We start from the raw sequence: 20,867 nt of genomic DNA on the forward strand, positions 1-20,867 counted from the left end.
GTACATCTCCCCTCCCTAATTTAGTTGATTCTAACAGAGATAAGTTGGGGCGCACTCTAATCGACTACATTTAATTAGATCTTCCTTGGCCTCGTCAGGCATTGTTATCTTGTACGTCAATCTTCGCGAATAATTGGCCAGTCACAAAATATTTCGTCACATCACAATGCTAATCCATTTACTAGCTAACAATCGAACAATGAGAGTATATCTTGTATGGAAAATCGATGTTTTTCTGGTATACACTCGCACGCGTTCACTTGCTCGCGCGGCCGATTATCAATGTCGTGTAGAAATTTTATAACCGATAGCAAAATACTGTTCAATTTGGTCTGTCTTATGAGAACTGGTTGTTTCATGCGCGTCTTTTTCAGGATGTATTCTTATATTTTTACAAACATCTTTACAAACAAACTTTCTCGTTATTAGTGCCAGATAGTAAGGTTTGTACGAATCAAAATATATTATCGTTATTGTATCGTTATCGGTTAAAAGAATTTTGACATCGAAATTCTATTAGACAGTTCTGTAGTTAGTTTTCGAAACCTTTAAAGCCACAATTTCCGAATTGATGTCAGGAAGTAGATACGAAAACATTGGCGAAAGTGGCTTTGATGTAAGAAATAACGGATTCACAATTTTTGCGTGCGCAATAACAAAATGTCAAATTAAATTGTCATATTTCTCGTTGAACAAATTGAGCTCCAGTAAAATAATGGCAAATGATCACAATTTGGGATTAACCTTTGAACTCTTATATAGAAGATCAAATAAATGATCATTGTGCGTATGATCCGGAAATGAGCTTATGTAATTCTTACGTATATAGAGCCACACGATTACCAAGAACCACAGGATGCCCACTGGTGAACACAGGCCAAAGAGTCAAATAGACATTTTGAAACATAACCTAAGATAGTATATTCAAATTCATGTGCGATGATTGTTAAGAATTTTTATAAATTTCGACATATATTGCAGTTGTTTTTTTGTCTCTTGTTACCTTTTATCTATTTTGTTCAAACATATGCTGGATTTATAGATTCTGACAGAGCAACAACGCTACACCTGATTAATAAAAATGTGTTGAAACACTAAATTAACGACTCCCCTTTCCAATTTACAAGTCAACAATCCAATTAAAGTTCTTCGCTTAGTTACACGTCTTTTGCCAGATACAAAACTAAATTTAACATTCGCCTTTTCTCTACTATTAACTAAATGTAATTATTTATTATTTACTGTCGATTAAGCATAGTTTACTCAAAGAAGTATTTATGCAGAAAAAAATGTAGATAATGAAAAAGTACCTTGGTTCAACAATGAATAGCAACACACTGAAAGAATAAGTAAAAGGAGATGAAAGACCCTGTTTCACATATCTAAAACAGCACACAAGTATTGCTAAACCCTACTCGCGAATTGTGAAACCCAAAGATGTCCTTTCAGTCCCATTTGACGTATAGACGCGTAATGATGTGCTCTGTGTTTCGCTAAATGGCCGCGATAAGCGATCGTGCCTGCGATGAATCGCAAATACAACGCCATTACCCCTTGTGCAGTCACGTGGGGCCTTGACGGATGTTCTCGCTTTGTGTGGCTGTTGCATCTTCTTAGACTATGAAGTCCTGGTAGGATTGTTGCCTGTGTGAATAAGCCCATGTTAAACTAGATTTAGACTTAACATTAAATGTATACTTTGTAATTCAAAGTTATGGTGTAGTTTTTTTGGGTATATTTAACTCCCTTACCGCCCCATATAGTCTAATCAAAGCGTTTTTAGTTTTTACCTACGGCGGCGGTGGAAAATTGGTTAGAAAAGTGTTGTCAGGCCGGTCGATATAATCAACGTGTTCGTATCGTTCTTCCTCCTTTAATATTTCCAAAAACAAAAAGGTCAAGCAATTGGCTCCCAGACGTGCGTGTTTTGTCTATACACTGATTAGTCGTGGGACCTTATATAAGACTCGACAGTGCCAAATATTGCTACCTAAATAATTAACAATAAAATTTGCATGAACACACATTTCATCCCATCACGCGATAATATAAAGTAAGCGGTGATAATCGATTATTTAGTGGTAGCGAAGTCTGGCTACCACCCGTCACTGTTAAATGTCAAGAATTGCATGTTCCGGCAAAGAAAGGAAGCCAATTTTGTAAGCAACGTTGAGTAAATTAGGAACTAAAATAATCCTAAACTGAAAAATTCTGAGTTCTTTTGCAATATAGTTTCATCAGAATCTATCAAAATAACTTTTCAGAAATACTATCGAAGTAACGATACACCAAGTTTTAAATCAAGCGAACAATGAAAGTAGGAAATTAGCTGATGATCTTCAAACAATTATAACTATCTCGATCACATCAACTTTTAAACATAGACAAACATACATGTAGGTACACTCCTTAGATTAGTCATAGACAAATATACACGTAGGTACACTCCTTAAGCTTATAACCGCCCCCTTTTTTCGTCGGATACTAAAAACATTATGGATGATCTTAAATTTGATAAAAAATGTCTTGAAAATAATAGGCCCTAAACTCCGGGGTCAAATTAAAATGGTTCCCATAAAACCAGCTCCATGTCACGGGCACAAGTTAAAAACCAAGTGATTGCGAGTCCACACACGATGTTTTGCAATAATGATATAGCTAATAGCACGATTTTGACAGATGGCATCCTCTGTAATGATACGCACAATGTCAGGTTCACCACACGCATAGGTAATTGTAGCGTTGCGGTGTGTGAAACTTTGTTTTAGGGTCATTATTGTTTGAAGGTATCGTTTTATTATTTTGAAGCGATTTTTAAAGGCGTGCGCAATTCTTGCAGAAAAGTTGACGTTGAGCAGTAGCGAAAGACTGTGTAAGTTGCTTCTAGAACTTGCTTCAATAAATTGATTGTGCCGATTCCGCATTTGAGCGCCATTTGGGCAGGTAATAAAAGAAAATAGTCTTCTTTTCCTTGTAAGGGATGGAATAGAGCCCACATTTACAATTTGACCAGATATCTTCCATCCTTAGTATCCTGTTTGCAAGTAAATCTCTGTACTAAGCATAAATTCAACCCACTAGCAACTCACGTGTATTATTTCTTCAAAGTTTTATATTTCCCGTATTGTTAATCGAACCTCCTACCCGTTCACTTAAGGCTCGCTGTCATTAGACAAATGACATGAATATCTCATACCACTAAAGTTGAATAACTGTGCATGACTAACTCAGAACACATTGTTGCTATGAAATTCAAAATTAATTAATTTATAACAATAGATATTTAGTTTACGTCTTTTGTTTAGATTGTCGCGAGCATAGGCTAGATGGACAACTGTAAACTCAATTGTAAACCCTGGGGATTTTATTTACCCTATATTTCAAACACAGGTTTGATACACGATGATTTCGTCGAATAAGTTTTTTGTAAGGAGCCGTTCCTGCAGTCAACATCACATTGAATAAGTTTAGGCATCTTTACTACCAATTGTCTTGTCTTTGTAGAGTTAGATTGATATACTTAAAGAAACGATTTGGCTTAGGTAAACGAACGGCTGTTTATTTTCCCACACCCGCATACAAAAGAAAAAACCAATCGTTGACGGCTAATATTATTAAAATTGTTTCCTCATTAACATAATTACATTATATTATGACTACTTATTAATTTTGGCGCCGCAATAGTAATAGGAAACTGCTACTACAAGTCGTAAAAGTCTTGACAATAAAATTAGGCATATATGTCCATTGTGACACTATTATGGCAAGCTAAACCAGTTCACGGATTCTTTCCAATTGTTATTTGATATTTATTTAAATCTACGAAAGCTTTGCCTTAAATGGAGTTCGTTTGTTGCAGATCTATATTTAGCTAGTTTTATTTTTCTTTTAAAATATATAGTATAAAAAACTGTCAGTTTTGTTGTTCCTTAGATTTTGAGTTTTAAAATTACTGATTTAGTGTCCCAAACTGCTGTTTATGTGTTGACAATATTTATCATGAAGCAGACAATAACAGCTCTGGTAAAGTATAATTTCGCTACTTTCTGCTCGACGTAAGCCTTCGAGGATAATTATAGTACTAGCGCCACTGTATGATAATATTGTTGGAAATACCCAAATGTTACTTTCTTCAAAGAATGTAGGAATATTTGAAGTAAATAAAACAATTATTTGTAATTAATTAAAAATATAAGTTTTTAAAAAAGGATGCCCTCTAATTAAACGTCCTGCTTTTTAAATCCATAAGAATAGCTAGAACATAAACGATGCTAAAGTTAAAGACCTAAAAGGGCTTTCAATTTGCCGCTTAGTGCCGCGCGGCTGCAGCGCGACAGACGCGCGTATTTTTTATATCGATTTACATTGCAGAGCGGATAATTTCAAGGCGCCCTCTAGTCACGGCACTGATCTTCAGGCGAGGGAATAAATCGTCCCACCGTTCTGTTGTATAAAAAAAACTTTGTAATGCAAAGGCCTATCCAATATGAACAAAAACCACCGCGCGCCAAAATAAGTGTATCATTTACAGCTACCGAAAAAAATTACATAACAACGTAGATGGATAGGCATTATTAAGTATATCTAGATTTCTAGGATGTACTAATAAGGGGAATTGGGTTGTGCGCATCTCTTGAGTAACCAATGTATTTGCTGCATTGCTTTCCGCAGAAATCAGATGATTTCACAACAAAATGTGACCCAAGAATAACGAGATGTTTAATTGGGAATCTAGAGTTACACATGTTGGTATTAAGTTTAATGTTCGTAGTCAGTATATATTTCAATACCAAATTGTATTTTTAACCTGCTGAGAAGATGGACATCTCATCGAATAGCACATCTGCTCAGAAGAAATACTGCATACATTTTTTAATAACAACTATTGATTGAAATAGGAATATTTTTTGTATTTTTTCGCGGTTCTTTACATTATAATTTTGTACCGACGTTACAAAGACTTTGCAGCCTTCATGGTCACGAGGAGGACTGAGGTGTTGGTCGTCCGTAAAGTTAAAGTTATAATATTATCTACCTACTTTTTACAATGATACAACTTTTCGACAAAATATTTGCGAACAAATATTTTATTCCGTCTTATTTTTTTTTTTTTTATTTTTTTTGAGAATATATCTATGCTGACTCGCAAATTATGCAGTGATGCTCACTAACAAATAACTGACACACACAAACAGAAAATATGTATAGCTGGAGAGAATTAAGAAATTACATTTAGGAATTAGCATAATGTAAAACAGATTCCATAGAATATTATGATACGAAATCTTGTGTTTTTATTAATAAAATATTATTAACGCGATTATAAATTATGTTTCGTTAATACTAATTTCTATATTAACAAATTAATTTATACATAACATGGCAGGAAACACGTTTTATATTTTATAATCTAGATTGTCTACTTATAGGTGAAGTTTCTAAGTATAAAGGGGAAGAATGAGGGAGTTTACCTTAATCTCTTAAACTAATAATCGGAATTTTAAGTAGCTGGCCCTGGCATCTTGCAGATTTTTTGATGACCGTCATGCAGATTGCCGTTGGTAAGATATTTTTTATCCGACCGATAAGCGACCAACATACACAAGGTGTTATGTTTAATAAATTTCGTCCACGTATAATGCGAAGATGTGATATTAAGATTATATTTATAGCTTCAGTCACGCGTTATACATTAAAAAAATTGCTTTGCTCTTATATGATGGCTCTGATTTCTGATCCAAAAACTGCCAGAGAATACAGAAATATTTATAATGTCATGTCTTTGTGGTGTATTAGCCTGGAATTTTAAATTTATGCCCGATATGGCGTTCGACCCTAAACGTGGTGGTAGGTCTCTCATATGTGAGAGTCCGCCAGAGTAGGTACCACCGCAATGTCTATTTCTGCCGCCAAGCAGCAGTGTGTAGTCACTGTTGCGTTCCCATTTGAAAAACATCGTAGCCAATGTAACCACTGGACATAATCAGACTTAAACAAACAGCAAACAATACTTTGTAATTCAAGGTGTTGGGTGGTGTTTCTCCTTTATGGGCTGTCGTATCACTTACTATCAAGCGAACGGCAAGCTCGTCTGATCTTTCAAAGCAAACAAAAAAATCACAGGACCGTGACACACGTGGCGAAAAGTGCAAGTCCTAGGTGAACTCCTGCCTACGCCATCTTTGATAAAAGTGTTATTTTGAGTTTGTTTCTTCGTTTAATGTCAAATATGTATGCATAAATCGATTTAATATAATATGTAGATTGTGGCTCCATTGTTGACAGACGATGATTTTGCCAATGTACAGGTAGAAACAGTCACGGTGAAATTTTGATATGTCTAGTGACTTGAACGATGAATAAAGCAATGGCAATACAGATTGATCTAAAAATGCATAAATTGCACAATAAATTCTAAATAAGACATGAATCAAGTATATCCATCACATTTCGGCTATAGCATTGTCGCACAGTATTAACGGGGCGAATTGATAAAAGCTCTTTCACATTGGGTATTGCCTGGCAAGCAGTTTTAATAAAATATTATTTAACTTTTCAATTAACCAAAAACGCTGACTGACATGACAATTTCACAATAAACTTATATACAGAGATCCTATCAAAACGACGGTTTCGATTAATATCGGATTATCGTATCAATTTGGGATCGGTAGAAAGCTCTTCCAATCAAGCTATCGGTCATCTTCGTTGCGATATCAAATCGCTTGTCACTCCTTTTTAGCGACAACACTCGTCTATAAATCAGATTTTAGTCTATGAATTTATTTTTTATTTTAAATAAGAATTGTCGATGATGATTACTGGCCAGTTAGTATTTATGGTATTATTGAAATATGGCGATCGCAATCGACGTTCGAAAAATTAAATTTAGGACAAAGATCGTTTTTATCATAATAATAAAACTATTTTGACAAATTGTTGGTTTGAAATATAAATTATTAAATTGACTGTATCATAGAAAAATACACTCAATTTCGTATGTACAGATAAAAACGTAGAGTAACAATCATTAGTAATTGATCTATAAATTATTATTTTTTAATTTAGAAGGATTTATGTTAAAGATTTTAAAAATTGTATCTGGAATAGTGATTCTATTCACCTTTCTTGTTTTCTTACGATGTTATTCAGTCGAGATATTTGACATTATAATATAAATTAAGTTAAATATTTTAGTTGCACAACTAAGGAACTTTCATTGTATAATATAATTCGTGGCGCCGATTGTTATCTAAAATATTTTAAAACAACGTTTTTATTTGACTAAACTTGTTTTGCCACATAATAGTGAGAAGTAAGTATTTATTCAGATCCGCACTATATTCGGTTTAAAATTTTAATTACCGTTTTCTCAGACGTAACAACGAAAACTATTTGTTAATGTAGAAACCACATTTCAATTACAAAAACAATTAAATTTTCAATACTATATCCCACAACCTTCGGCGAGCTAAAGCTTTTTAACCGCAATACTAAACCATAGTGACCCGGTTTTGCAAAAGCACACTCCCTCTTGGCGCATCCCTTCGCCAGCGGTGGTGGTTGCTATTGCAACGGTCATAAAAGCCTGCGTGTGCGCACCACTCCGCAGTCCGCGCCTTCGTGCTAGCGCTCCGTACGTACACGGTGAGTTGAAAATAAGTTCGAAATTTAAATTTTTGGCATTATAGTGTGTTATAATAATTTTGAATTTGGAACCGAAAGTGAAATTGAAAAATTATTTAAGAACAAATGTGACAGGATGTTTTGTGGAATTTGGACACTGCCTGACATACTTAAAAATTTAAATCCTTACTATTTATTACATAATATCTATTATGGAATTTACTACTTATACTTATTACAAAAAAAAAAATATTTAAAGATAAATAGATACGAAGTTTTCAATATGGCTTACCGCCCGCCCTACTTCTGACTTGTGAGTTTTCAAATATTGTGACATAGACAGCAATTCAATCATTTAGTTTGTAAATTTTATTTACACATGCTTACTTTATCAATGGCTCTGAAAGAATGTTTATATTTCAAAATTCCGCAAGAAGCATAGTGCCTCCTAAATAACGCGGGAAACTTCCTTATTTAAAAGCAAACGTTCATCGCTATCAAACCTCTTTTAACACCAGCCAGCTTCCAAAGACTATGTAGATTTTCTTGTCTTCGTAATTTAAATAATCAATCAATTAAAAATGATTATGTGAAAGTGTGAAAACCTTTTTACGCATTGTTAAAATACAATTAAATATGTAAGCAATCATAACAGCAATAGCGAAACAATGTCTGGGGCTAAATTCTTTTCTCATTACTATAGTCGTGTTTTTCCGAACTAGTCTTTGACAATGCAAATTTTTTGTGGTGCGTAATGAACAATCGCGCATTGCACTTAACATACTCTAAGGTGTTTTTATCAATTTATATTGTGGTTCGGGAATTAATAGTTCCGACCAAGTTTCCGTTTTATTAGTTTACATTGTCTGGGTGTTGTAGGCGCTGTTATTATAAAGTTTTAAACATTACTATTTTTTATATACCGTTACTTAATTGGGTAATAATATTATGTAAATAAAATGCATATTATTAGAATATGACTTTTGCTGTAGGTATACTGTAAGCTTTATGAAAAGCAAAATAAATACTAATCGTTCTCTTAATTTGTAAAAAAACGCACTTTAGGACTTAGTAAATAATAAAAAACATTTTTATACATCAGTGATTCAATATTATATTTTACGATCGAATATTAAATTACTAAATTCTTTCGCTTTTAAACTATTTAAGGTTTCAAATATTTATTTTGTTAGCAATGTTACTAATACTTTCATATAATTTGACACAGTATATAGGTGTTTATTTCATTATATCTATTTTTATATACTCAAAAATTAACATAATATGCGCCCATACAAGAGACTAATTTATTTTCTTATTTATTATAAAGAAGTAATCGGTAACAGGGAAAATGACCCACAAACTAACTGAAGATACATTTTATTATTATTGAGTGATATTACATGAGAATATACTTGTAAAGCCAAACATTTACTTGCGAGTAGGTGCTTCAAAATATTCATATGTAGATGTAATGGAATCAAGCATCTGGATTCTATATTACCAAAAGTTGTTAATCTAACTGAAATTTAAAATCGGCTCTACATAAAACACTACGTATAAGGGCGCCTTTAAATTAGCTGCGCGGCTAACGCGCGGCAGTATCCATATAAAAAAATCCATATAAACGACATGCGCGACTGCCAAGCTGCAGCCGCAGTGCACTTAGCTGTAATATATAGGCGCACTTAGGTCTTTTACTTTAGCGTAGTTTGTGTTGTAGCAATTCTTATGGGTTTACCTTACCGCGCGATCACAGCCTGCAGCCGCGCAGCTAGATTGAAGGTGCCCTAATTAAAATGTTATAATAATAGACACTCTTAACGAATTTTAATTACATTAAATTGCTAAAAAGACTAACAAAGTTTAACACAGTTTAAGCCGCACTTTGAAAACAATAGCGATTTTATCATGGGAAAGCATTCTTCACATTTCACTTCACGCCTTAAGTGACTATTAAAGTATTTTGCGCAGTAATTTGTAAGCTCTTTAATTATAACCAAAACTTATATTCCTTTGTTTGGCAATACAGAAGTATTTTTTCATGAAGTACAAATTAATCTAAATAGGTGTAAACTATTTTACTTTTTCTTCGAAATTCTTAGCACTTTTAGATAATTATGGCATAAAGCTAGTGTCTTTTATTGGCGACTGAACAATATTTTGTAATAAACTTCGGTGATTTTAATAGAATACTCAATAATGTTGGTACAGAATACAGATTAGCGGACCAAACAATTATTGTTTTTGATTGTTTTTGTGGCGACTACAATATTCATTGTTTATTTAAATTAGATAGAATAAATATTTAATGTAGATTTTTTTTTATTAGAATACATTTAAAAGATTACGATGCAATTAGTGGAACACCAAATTATAATTAAATAGAAATTACTTCATTGCTTTGTAGTTTGAATAAGTTTAAGATTTGAGTCATTATCACTTTTATATCATACGGGGATTAGAACTCGCTATCCTCAGTAGCAATTTAATTACTATATTCAAATACTATACAGATATACAGATAAACATCTGACAGCTAATTATGCAGTCTGTGAAATCCTTTATCAAAACTTTAAATCAAAATTAATATGGCAATCCAATCTATTTAGATTAGTCGATCTTATGACCCATGGACTAATGATGGGAAATGCATTGCATCGCCCCGAGTGATGCATCGGTCACGAATCCACTCTTAGTTCCTGACATACGCACCGCGTGTCCCAAGGCGGTCTCCATCTTGTCCCTTTGTTTGTATTCATAGATTAACAGAAGCTTTTTAGTGAACGTTTTGTTTGTTTCCAGGTTTAGTTTAAGACATCACAAGCAGCACCGACATCATGCTGCGTTTATCAACGTTCTGCTGTGAGTATAATTTTCCCGCCATTTTTTTTTGTGACAATTTGCGGCGATGAAAAGTTAGGGCCTACAAACATTGGCTTTGTTTTTAAGTCAATTCCTATAACAAATTTATGCTAAGATTTACAGTTTACAAAGCTTTGGCGAAGGATGAAATTTTCCGTAAGGGAATCCGACACAACTTAAAGGACTAATAATATGCATAAATGCGGTCTGGTGATCGTTCTACTGATAATTAGATTTTACATAAATTACGAAAAGGAAGCCGGCAGGAATCGTGTTTTATGGACCCTTCGCGACTGCTACACAGCGTACGTTATTGTCGAGAAGTATAGTCGTAAAAGTTAGATTGTAGAACGGGTAAGATACCGCCTACGAATCCAAGATCAGGAAAACCGAATTTTTGTGAATTTTTCTATTAGAAAATTACCTGTACTTAATCTAGCTTAGATATTTCATGGGATACAGATAATTTTGGAACGGTGCGTGTATTGGTGGCATCTCTATCTCGAAGGAAATCACAGCCTATTTTAGTCGATATGTGTCTGTAATTTGGTCTGCCTACTGGCTTCTTTGTTTCATAACAGTCTAATCATTAGATGTGCAGGATTCGTCTCTGATTCGAGGGCACATCTACTTTCGCTCCTCTCCGCCGTGCAATCATTGTGACACATAGCAATTAATAATTAGTATTATGATTATCAGAGGTACATTTAGTATATTCCTAGGACACAGGTATTTCAATAATATTACGACAAATAAATTAAAAGAAATAAAGAATTATTTTAGATATTGAAAATCATCATCAATAGAGTTTTCTTTTGTAAACTTGAATGCAGCGATTAGCTATTTACTTTGCTCCGGTACTTAAATAGAAATAATGCCACTTTTTTAGTAAATTCTATCTGATACTACAATACGATCTTTACACTGAGGCACCTCATAATTTAAGCCTCAATATCTATAAATATAAATCGACCAAATAGCTTGTCTGTCACATACGGGAGAGAACTATCAAGGCCTCTATCAAATACTCTATAAACTCAAATTCGAATAATTTCTGCTTATGATCAGATCTTTCTTAGTTTTATGAAAAACTAGCCCGTGCCTAGCGCAACATGACCACGTCGCGTTTCGTCGCCACGTTCCCACAGTACTTTGTGAACTACGATCTACATCTAATTTGACTGAGACAATGCATTTGAAATGTCAATAGTCATAATACTCATACTGTTTCCACAACGTTGTTCAATTCTTTTCACCTAGTTTGTGGTTCGAAGTTCCATAAAAAAGAAATATTAAGTATAAACTCTATATTTTTATTTATTGCTTCCAATAAATATGTAGTTTGGCCTTTTTCTTTTTACTGAATTTGTTTTATTTTATCAATTAAGTATCAGCCTTAAAATTGATTCGAACCTAATACTAATATTGCCTGAGGTTAGGAGGAGATTATTGAAAAGTAAACACGTTATTGCTTTAACAGTAAACAGTGCTGAATGACTTATTATCTTTGCTCTGCAAATACAGCGCTTGACCCATCAAAATGAGTAAACAAGCAAATAATTTATAGCCGATAAGTAATGGAAATAATAACCAATCAAAATTGCAAGAAACAGTAGTAGGTAACACTATTCTGTCTAGTTTTGCCTTTAAGCATAAATGAACGATAGGCTATAACCAATGCACTTGGGTATTAAAGTGTATGAGATAAATTTCTATAGTATTATCAGTGTCAATTTGCAGTAAATACGCGGACGGCGAGCGCGTTATGACTACTAGAGATTTTTTTAATTTATCATCTTAATACTTGTTACTATTACTTAATGTGATTAGTAGTGGTGCTTACCAATAGGCCGACTTGCTTATGCCATTATACATAAACATACATAACATCACGCATTTTATCCCCGAAGGGGTATGCAGAGGCGCAACTAGGGCACCCACTTTTCGCCAAGTATGTTCCGTCCCATGATGTGATAGGGGGCGAGAGCCTATCGCCATATCGGGCACAAATTCCAGACTCCGGGCTGATACTGAGCAGAAAAACCCAAATATCACTTTGCCCGACCCGGGATTCGGAACCCAGGACCTCAGAGCGCTATTATGCCATTATAATATATAAAATATGGATATGTAAACAACAGCTAAGTATTACACGATGGCGGATCTAAGGTTTAGAATAACCAGTCACAATAGATCTACTTTACCCTTCGCGCGCCCCTGGATCAGCAATTGGCTCTACAATAAATTCTATAATTAAAGTTTAATTATATAACCTAAAACATTAGATGTGAAGTAAACAAATGTGCAACGTGAAGAGTACTTCATTAGTCCATTTACCCAAATACAAACGAGCCACGAACAATGGACTTTCCTATTTGCAAAATCTCATTCACTTGTACAACGAATAATCTATAGTTGTTAATCAACTTCACACGTTTCTGTTTAAACTTAGTTAATTACGTAATTAGCGCCTCTTCCTAGGTTGGGATGGGTTAGGAATGTCAATTGGATTACGTTCGAACTTCGAACGTTCTATATTCTTAGTGCATTCCTAGTTTAAATTGTCTGAGGTGGATAGTGAACAGATGATGTTATCACTTCCTTGGTTTGATAACCGGCAGTTTCTTAGTTCGATTTCCAGGCAACACTGCGTGGATTTTATAGCAAAATTTCTTCGGAATTCAGTAATTTTACATTTAAAGCGAGCATGTTCTAAATTCAAGTTGTGTAATAAACATGAGATCGCTTACTAGAACAAGAGCGAAATATGAGAGTACATTTATGTCCTAGTTTGGTTTAGTTTCGTCTGAAAGTTCCAGCTTCCTTGTTCCATTGTTTCATTTGGAGATCGTGATGCGCGCGCACGAGATGTCCCACCTAGCTGTAACTAGCGTAATCTGTTTGATAACAATTGAATATGGAATATTTAGTTCTTAAAAAAATGCTGTTCGATTTTCAATTTTTAAATATCAAATAATGTCATGATATTGAAAAGAAGTCGGTTAATTTTTCAAAATAATATTTAAAAAGCACGCATTATCTTATACGGTTCTCCATCAAGACACATTTGCCCATTTCACGGCCTTCTGTCATCAAAATCAAATATCCGATTTAAGAGTTCATCATTATTTTTTGTTGCATCAGGATTATGGTCATTGCAATACACGATGCAAAATATAATGATCAGACGAAATCACATCATACTCGGTACGATTAATTTTAATGATTTTCTTAGACGATCCGTTGTCATCACTGTTTTGCCACTCCATATCTTTAACTAAATGATGGGGTACAAGAACCGTGATTAAATTGATGTGGTCAAGTGTCAGTTCATAAAGCTGATCAGTTTTAGTTAAAGTGACAAAATTGTTATAAAACCATTATTTTATTGGTGTTCTTTTTAGAAATGTGACATCGTACGTACATTACACTAAAGTCAAAAACAAACGTATTGTTTTGAAAAAATCACTTAAATTTTTAACCAAGCGGCGATAGCCTAGTTGGGTGTGGAACGGACTGCCGAGACGAATGTCCGCAGGTTCAAATCCCAAGGGCACACACCTCTGACTTTTCTAAACATCATGTGTGTATTCTTTGTGAATTATCGTTCGCTTTAACGGTGAAGGAAAACATCATGAGGAAACCTGCACATCTGAGAAGTTCTTTATAGGAATTTCGAAAGTGTGTGTAGTCTACCAACCCGCACTAGGCCAGCGTGGTGGACTAAGGCCTAATCCCTCTCAGTAGTAGAAGAGGCCCGTGCTCAGCAGTGGGCAAGTATATAATACAGGGCTGATATTATTATTATATTTTAACCAAAGCCAAAATGTTATTTTTTTAATTGAACTAGGAGCCATGTCTATACGAATAACTATTTAAAACATAAGTATATATGTCGTAATACTGGAATCTCTACTCGCCTTTTCCAAAATAACAGAGAAAACAACATAATTTTTTTAATGGGCTGTTAAAAAATCAAAGCGTGGTTTTATAATTTTTGATCGTAGTTAATGTCATGATCCGAGTGCTTCTTGTCGTCAATAGAAGTTATTAATGACTAATTCACAGCTTGATTACACAGTTTAACAGCTCAATTGACAGTGAACTATTATAGACTTAATTGTCGTTCATTAAGATTGATGGAAATCGTTAGATAGGTATTTTGTGTACTAGGGGTTAGTAATTTAGTTATGTCAAGCGTGTATTAGTTTTTTCGACCCGGACAAAATGATATTGGGGTTTTCTGTTCAATATCAGCCCGAAGTCTGAATTTGTGCCCGATATGGCGATAGACTCGCCTTCTTTTATGTCATGGGATGGAACATACTTGGCAAAATGTGGGAGTATCTATTAATTGCGGCTCTGCTTAACTCCTGAGGTTTAAAGATCGTTGGTGTGTTTCAGTTTTAAGCTGATTATAGGCGATTGAATGGTGCAATCGGCAAACTAGGTCACTTGATATTAATTCATCGTCGCACTTAAATCTCCACGACACTAAAATACATAAGAAATATGCATTTTTATAGTATAACTAAGTATCTACCAAGAACGTCAAAATAGTGTTGTCAACATTAACGTTGCGGATAACTTGTTCATCATATTTAGAAATCAAATAAATGAAGACAGGCAATACCTGACAAGTCCGAATAGATACACAGGCTTCATAAAATGAAACTATTCACATCAAGTCTACAGGGTATTATTGATTAATATAATATACTTGTCAATTACCATAATGGTGTTAATTCCAATGCCAAAAGACCATAATTAAAAGGCGCTAAGCAAAAAGCTAGATCTTGGCGCAAAAGATAAAGAAGTATGACATAAATCGACCATGACTTTACAGTTTTTGCATATATTATGCAATATTGAATTCCTCCTTCAGCTCTATAATTTCTGCTGTATTTATTGCAAATTATAACGTATAATGCCCATAAATGTTTTACGCAGTCTCGCAATGTACATATGTTACACAATATGAAGTATAAGTAGTCATTTTACTAATGGGAATATGAATGGAGGATATCTAGTTACCAATACGAAACATGATTGTGTAAATTGTGAAAATTATCTTTAGCATCCCCGTTCCTTAAATTTATAAAGTAACTTGTTTCCTCTGCGTATTTTGTTTCAATTGTTGGCATTGAGATGCCGGTACGGTTTGCATTGCATTAGCGGGAAACCAGTGTGGATCATCTGTTTTTGAGTGACCTCCCTATCTTCTCCTCTTATCCTATCATTTGATAAGGATCATGGATAAAATGTTGCCCTTAAGAAATAAAAAATAGGTACCTATTAGAAAGGGAATGATTTGGTACAGTAGATAGATGTACATAACGATAGGTATTAAAACTGTATAAACATCTTTAGGCTCTGATTTATTAAAAAAAAAAAATCTCAATGATAAGATAAATTTCATACGTTGACAATAAACTTTCTAATGGTGTATAAATCCTTATAACGGTAACGTTTGTCGCACAAATTGTACGAACTACGTAAATGCTCATTAAAATACGCATTATTCATGAATTGGCAAAAATATAGTTATTAACAACTCTATATTGATGTTTGGAATAAATTTTCAATTCACATACAATATTATCGGCAAATCACTCAATCGATATTAAATATTCGCCACAGTAAAAAAATATTGTTACTCATTCAGTTCATAATTTTATAAATATGACAATCTTTTAAATAAGGGTACAAATAATAAACAGTATTTTAAATTAGAATTTAAGTTACATAAAACAATAAGGCAGGACGAGGAAAATGAAATCATACTAAATTAATAAGGGGATAAACTATATTTGACTATTTAAAATAAGGAAAATTGGATTGAAGAAAATTTGCATATTATTATCTGATTTAGTAAATACAAAAATCAAATTACATTAATTTTATTCGTTAAATACAGTAATTAAGTAAGTGCCTACTTATTCGTAGTCTAGAGTTTTCAAAATTACGACCCAATTGACCTCTTGTTAGGCCGCAATCCACTAAGATTGCGAATCAAACCGATGAATCTGCTGATAAAACGAAATTGCCTATTCAACTAACCTCTGTTGTTTTGACCTGAGTACCACGATATGAATTTTTAACATTCCTAAACGACGCAATGCTGCCCATTTAGAAGTTTACGAGCTTCGAGGTATTCGGGCTGCTGATATTTGACCTTTGCCATCTCACATGCTTTGTCTAATAAAAAGGTAAAAATAACGTATTATATATTATATAAGTACTCTAATTTCACGAATTTATTTAATTTTATTTGAAGCGGCGATAGCCTAGTTAGGTGTAGAACGGACTGCAGAGATGAATGTCCGCAGGTTCGAATCCCAAGGGCACACACATCTGACTTTTTTAAAATTATGTGTGCATTCTTCGTGTATTATAAGTATCGCTTGCTTTTGCAGTGAAGAAAAACATCGTGAGGAAACCTGTATACTTGAGAAATTCTCTATAGGAATTTTGAGGGTGTATGAAATCTATCAACCCGCACTAGGCCAGCATGGTGGACTAAGACCTAATCCTTGTCAATAGTAGAGGCGGTCCGTGTCCAGCAGTGGGACAGTATAATATACAGGGCTGATGTTGTTACTATTACATTATTAAACGAATTTAGCTCTAGTTAATATACATTAAAATGCCCTTTGAACGAATAGGATGAAAACTCATTAATCTAAATACATTTTGCAGAACACGAGCATCTTATAGATATATTTTATTCGTGAAATAATGACAAAATAGCTGTTTTTTTTCATACGCGCATGGCAATTTGACCCTACTGCATCTGATGGTAAGTGTAGTGGGGTCCAATAGAATGTTGATAATTACCCCTCGGCAGTCAACACAATAGGGTACCGGACTCATTTTTATTCTTTACTATTATCAAATATTTACGTTATATAAATTATAACACAAAAGGAATTATTAAAATCCGGTAAAAAATCAAAAAGTTATAAGTCTTTGAATTTCGGTGGAAAGGGTAGTTAACAAGAAACAGAAAAGAGACAAAATATCCACATGTGACGTCATCGGGAATTACGACGCGTGCGAAAGAAAGAGATGAAGCGATATCCCCACAACGTGCCCACTTCTGCACGTTACAATATTTTAAATATGAATTACTCGCTCATTTTTTAACCAATTTTTATGCTGTTTTCGCAGACGTGCTTCTTTTTCGTATTAAAAGCCATTACATATAGAATAATGTACAAAATCAAGCATAGGCCGGTCCCCTATTGTGCCAGCCTGTTGGAACCGGATATACACAGGCTGGTCCCGGAACGCGACACACGTGGGCCACTATGGCGGGTTATAACTCTTTCTGTCCGGTGGTCGCTATCCGAGCGCATATTAAATATATCGTACTACAAGCAAAACGGAATTCTGTAAATGGTACCAGAAATTCCGATCGTTACGTATTAACAAAATTACATCGAAAAATACAAATTCTGCATACGTAACACGGTAGAAATTTGTACAACAATCATTATTGTAAATAACCTTTGACAGTTGACACTAATGATGCATAAAAGCCGTAATATTTTGATATCCTCGCTTTATTACAAAACGGTATCCCAATACATGTAAACAAAGCATTAGAAATTTAGAAAATATTATAATGAGGTCCAAGCTATTATATGCAGCCATTTTTGTTGACCCGTTGTTACCGAATACGATAGGCGTAAAGCTAGCACGCACTTGTGACAGTTTCGTTTTGAATCCATTAAATAAGCTTGATTTTTCTCTTGAAGCCGAGCTCTCCACAATGCCACACAGTGCTTTGAAATTCATAGCTGGTGGTGATCCTATTGTTTATGGGTATTTGTGTTTGCTTACCATCAGATCAGCGAGCATACACGTATCGTCGTCATTTGTATAAAAAACAAGGGCGTATATCAATACAAGAAATTGACTTATTTCAACCAGAGTTATGAATAGTCACTAAATATTTTAGAAATTAGTAAACGCCAATTCGATCTCGACCTTATTCTAGAAATGTCACAATTTAGTTTTTCATGCCGAAATTTGTAACTACGCTCAGCAAAGATTACGGTGGAGTTACAACAATTTCCCCATTAGAGTGACATTGTGAAACCATTTGCAGGCTGTTTGTCCCACGCGATGTCATCTTGCTCTTAAACGGGCATTGTGTCACGGGCTTTAAATAGTAGAACGGTCGCCTAAGTAATGCAGTTTTTAGCATATTTATGATATAGGAATACTTTAGATCGCCTTTCAGTTTGGTCTTACGCAATGACTTCATTCTCACTCAACTAAGTCTAAGTTCTTGGCTACAGTTCGTAATATATTTTGATAGTCAAGACTGTTTTCCGTTATGTTGGTTCAGTGGGAAAATTTGGGACGTGAACCTTGAGGCTCTAGAATAAATTCCCAAAATCGATTCAACGCCAAGCTCAGCCTCAATTTCGTTACCCATCTTAGAATGAAATGGATAATAATATAACCTAAGCAAATTGTTTGTATAATCCTCCTTGCGTACCCCTATAGGGGAAAGGCCTTAACTTATACATTATATGCATGTATGTTTTTATATAATTCCTTTCTAATTCTGTATTAGTATACCCAATTGTGCTTTGATTTCGATTAATAAAATTTGTATTTTCTTTTCAGTGCTACTGGCTCTAGCAGCCGCTCAAAGTGGTTACGAATACAACAGACCAGGGAAACCGTTCGGTCCAGGATCGACGTCCAGCCGACCGGGATACTCAACAGCACAATCAGGTGGCTTCTCAACTACCACCTCTTACCCCATAAGACCATCAAGCGATGACTACTCCAGCTCTACTCAAGGATACCCATCTGGACCCCCTCCGGATACCTAAGTAGTCCAGGATATCCAGGATCGACCAGTCAACGGCCTCTATCTGGCTACCCGGGAGGATCATACCCAGGCCAGGGTGGCCCCGGGCAAGGACCTAGTGGACCAGGAGGTTATCCAGGTCAAAGTGGACCCTCGTATCCAGGGCAAGGACCAAGTGGACCCGGAGGCTATCCTGGACAAGGACCTCGTGGGCCTTCAGGCTATCCGGGACAAACCGGATCGTTTCCCGGGCAAGGCGGGAGGGGACCCGGTAGTTTCCCCGGTTCAGGATTCCCAGGATCGGGATCGCCTGGTTTTGCTCCAGGTTCTCCAGGCTTCGGGCCAGGAGGACCAGGATTCGGACCAGGTTCTGGATTTGGTCCTGGATCGCCTGGGTTTGGACCTGAAGATACTGGAGCTTATCCTGGTGGCGACTACTCTGCTATCCCTGGTACACCAGACATTGATTATCCAATCTATTCTGACGTCCCTCAAACTTCTTTCAACTGTGAATCTCAAGCTTACCCTGGATATTATGCCGATGTAGAAACTCGTTGTCAAGCCTTCCATGTGTGCTCTAATAACAAAACCTACGACTTTCTCTGCCCTAATGGTACTATCTTCTCACAAGAAGTATTCGTATGCGTCTGGTGGGACCAATTTGACTGCAACTCCGCTCCTGGACTCTATGGTCTCAATGCCAATCTTTATGACTATTCTATAATTGGATCTCCTGGTAATTATCCTCAAGGACCTCAAGGAAGTTATCCAGGCAGTTCGGGACTTCAAAGGCCGGGGTCTGGTTACCCGGGAGGCCCTGGAACTCAAAGACCCGGTGGGTCCTACCCGGGAGGCTTTGGACCCCAAGGGCCTGGTTACCCTGGCTCTGGACCTCAAGGACCGTCTAGTGGCTACCCTGGAGGTTCCGGACCTACCTCCCAGGCTACCCTGGATCAGGACCAGGATCTTCTTATCCAGGCAGCTCTGGCCAAGGACCATCTACTGCTTATCCAGGAACAAGTTCAGGCTATCCAGGCAGTGGATCCTATCCAGGAAGTCCAGGACCACAAGGACCATCAACAGCATACCCCGGGACTAGTGGCACACGAGGACCATCATATCCAGGAAGTTCCGGGCCAGGTTATCCTGGTTCAGGTTCCTACCCAGGATCCAGTTCCTCGAGCTATCCAGGCGGAAGTAGTGGCTACCCGTCAGGAAGACCAAGCGGTCCTGGTTTCCCTGCCGGTCCCGGTGGAAGACCACAGCAGCCTAACAGAGAATACCTCCCACCTAGAAACTGAGCAAGCTAGCAAACTTCGATCGAATAAAATCAGTATTTTACATGCCAAAAGAGGATTTTAGGAGCCGGTTTATTTGTATGAAACCTGCTTCTAGAATCGTCTGGAGGTATTAGGTATAGGGCTGTATATGCCACGTAGAATAAGTATTTGCCAAAATAGCTTATATGCCAGTAAACGTCGACGTTGATAAACGAATTTGTCGGTGCTGTCTTTTATAAATGTCTTAGAAGCGTATCTACGCGATA

General features: G+C 35.7%; 1 protein-coding gene across 1 annotated transcript; it reads left to right on the forward strand.

The window, feature by feature from the left end:
- The first annotated feature begins 7,615 nt into the window (after positions 1–7,615).
- LOC115448954 (spidroin-2) lies at positions 7,616–20,683 on the forward strand. The gene is given in 4 exon segments (XM_030176596.2): positions 7,616–7,647; positions 10,432–10,491; positions 19,132–19,325; positions 19,328–20,683. Coding segments are annotated over 3 exon segments (1,575 nt in total). The 5' UTR covers positions 7,616–7,647; positions 10,432–10,466.
- The last annotated feature ends 184 nt before the right edge of the window (positions 20,684–20,867 follow it).

Source organism: Manduca sexta, chromosome 6, assembly GCF_014839805.1.
Source record: "Manduca sexta isolate Smith_Timp_Sample1 chromosome 6, JHU_Msex_v1.0, whole genome shotgun sequence".
Taxonomy (NCBI): domain Eukaryota; kingdom Metazoa; phylum Arthropoda; class Insecta; order Lepidoptera; family Sphingidae; genus Manduca; species Manduca sexta.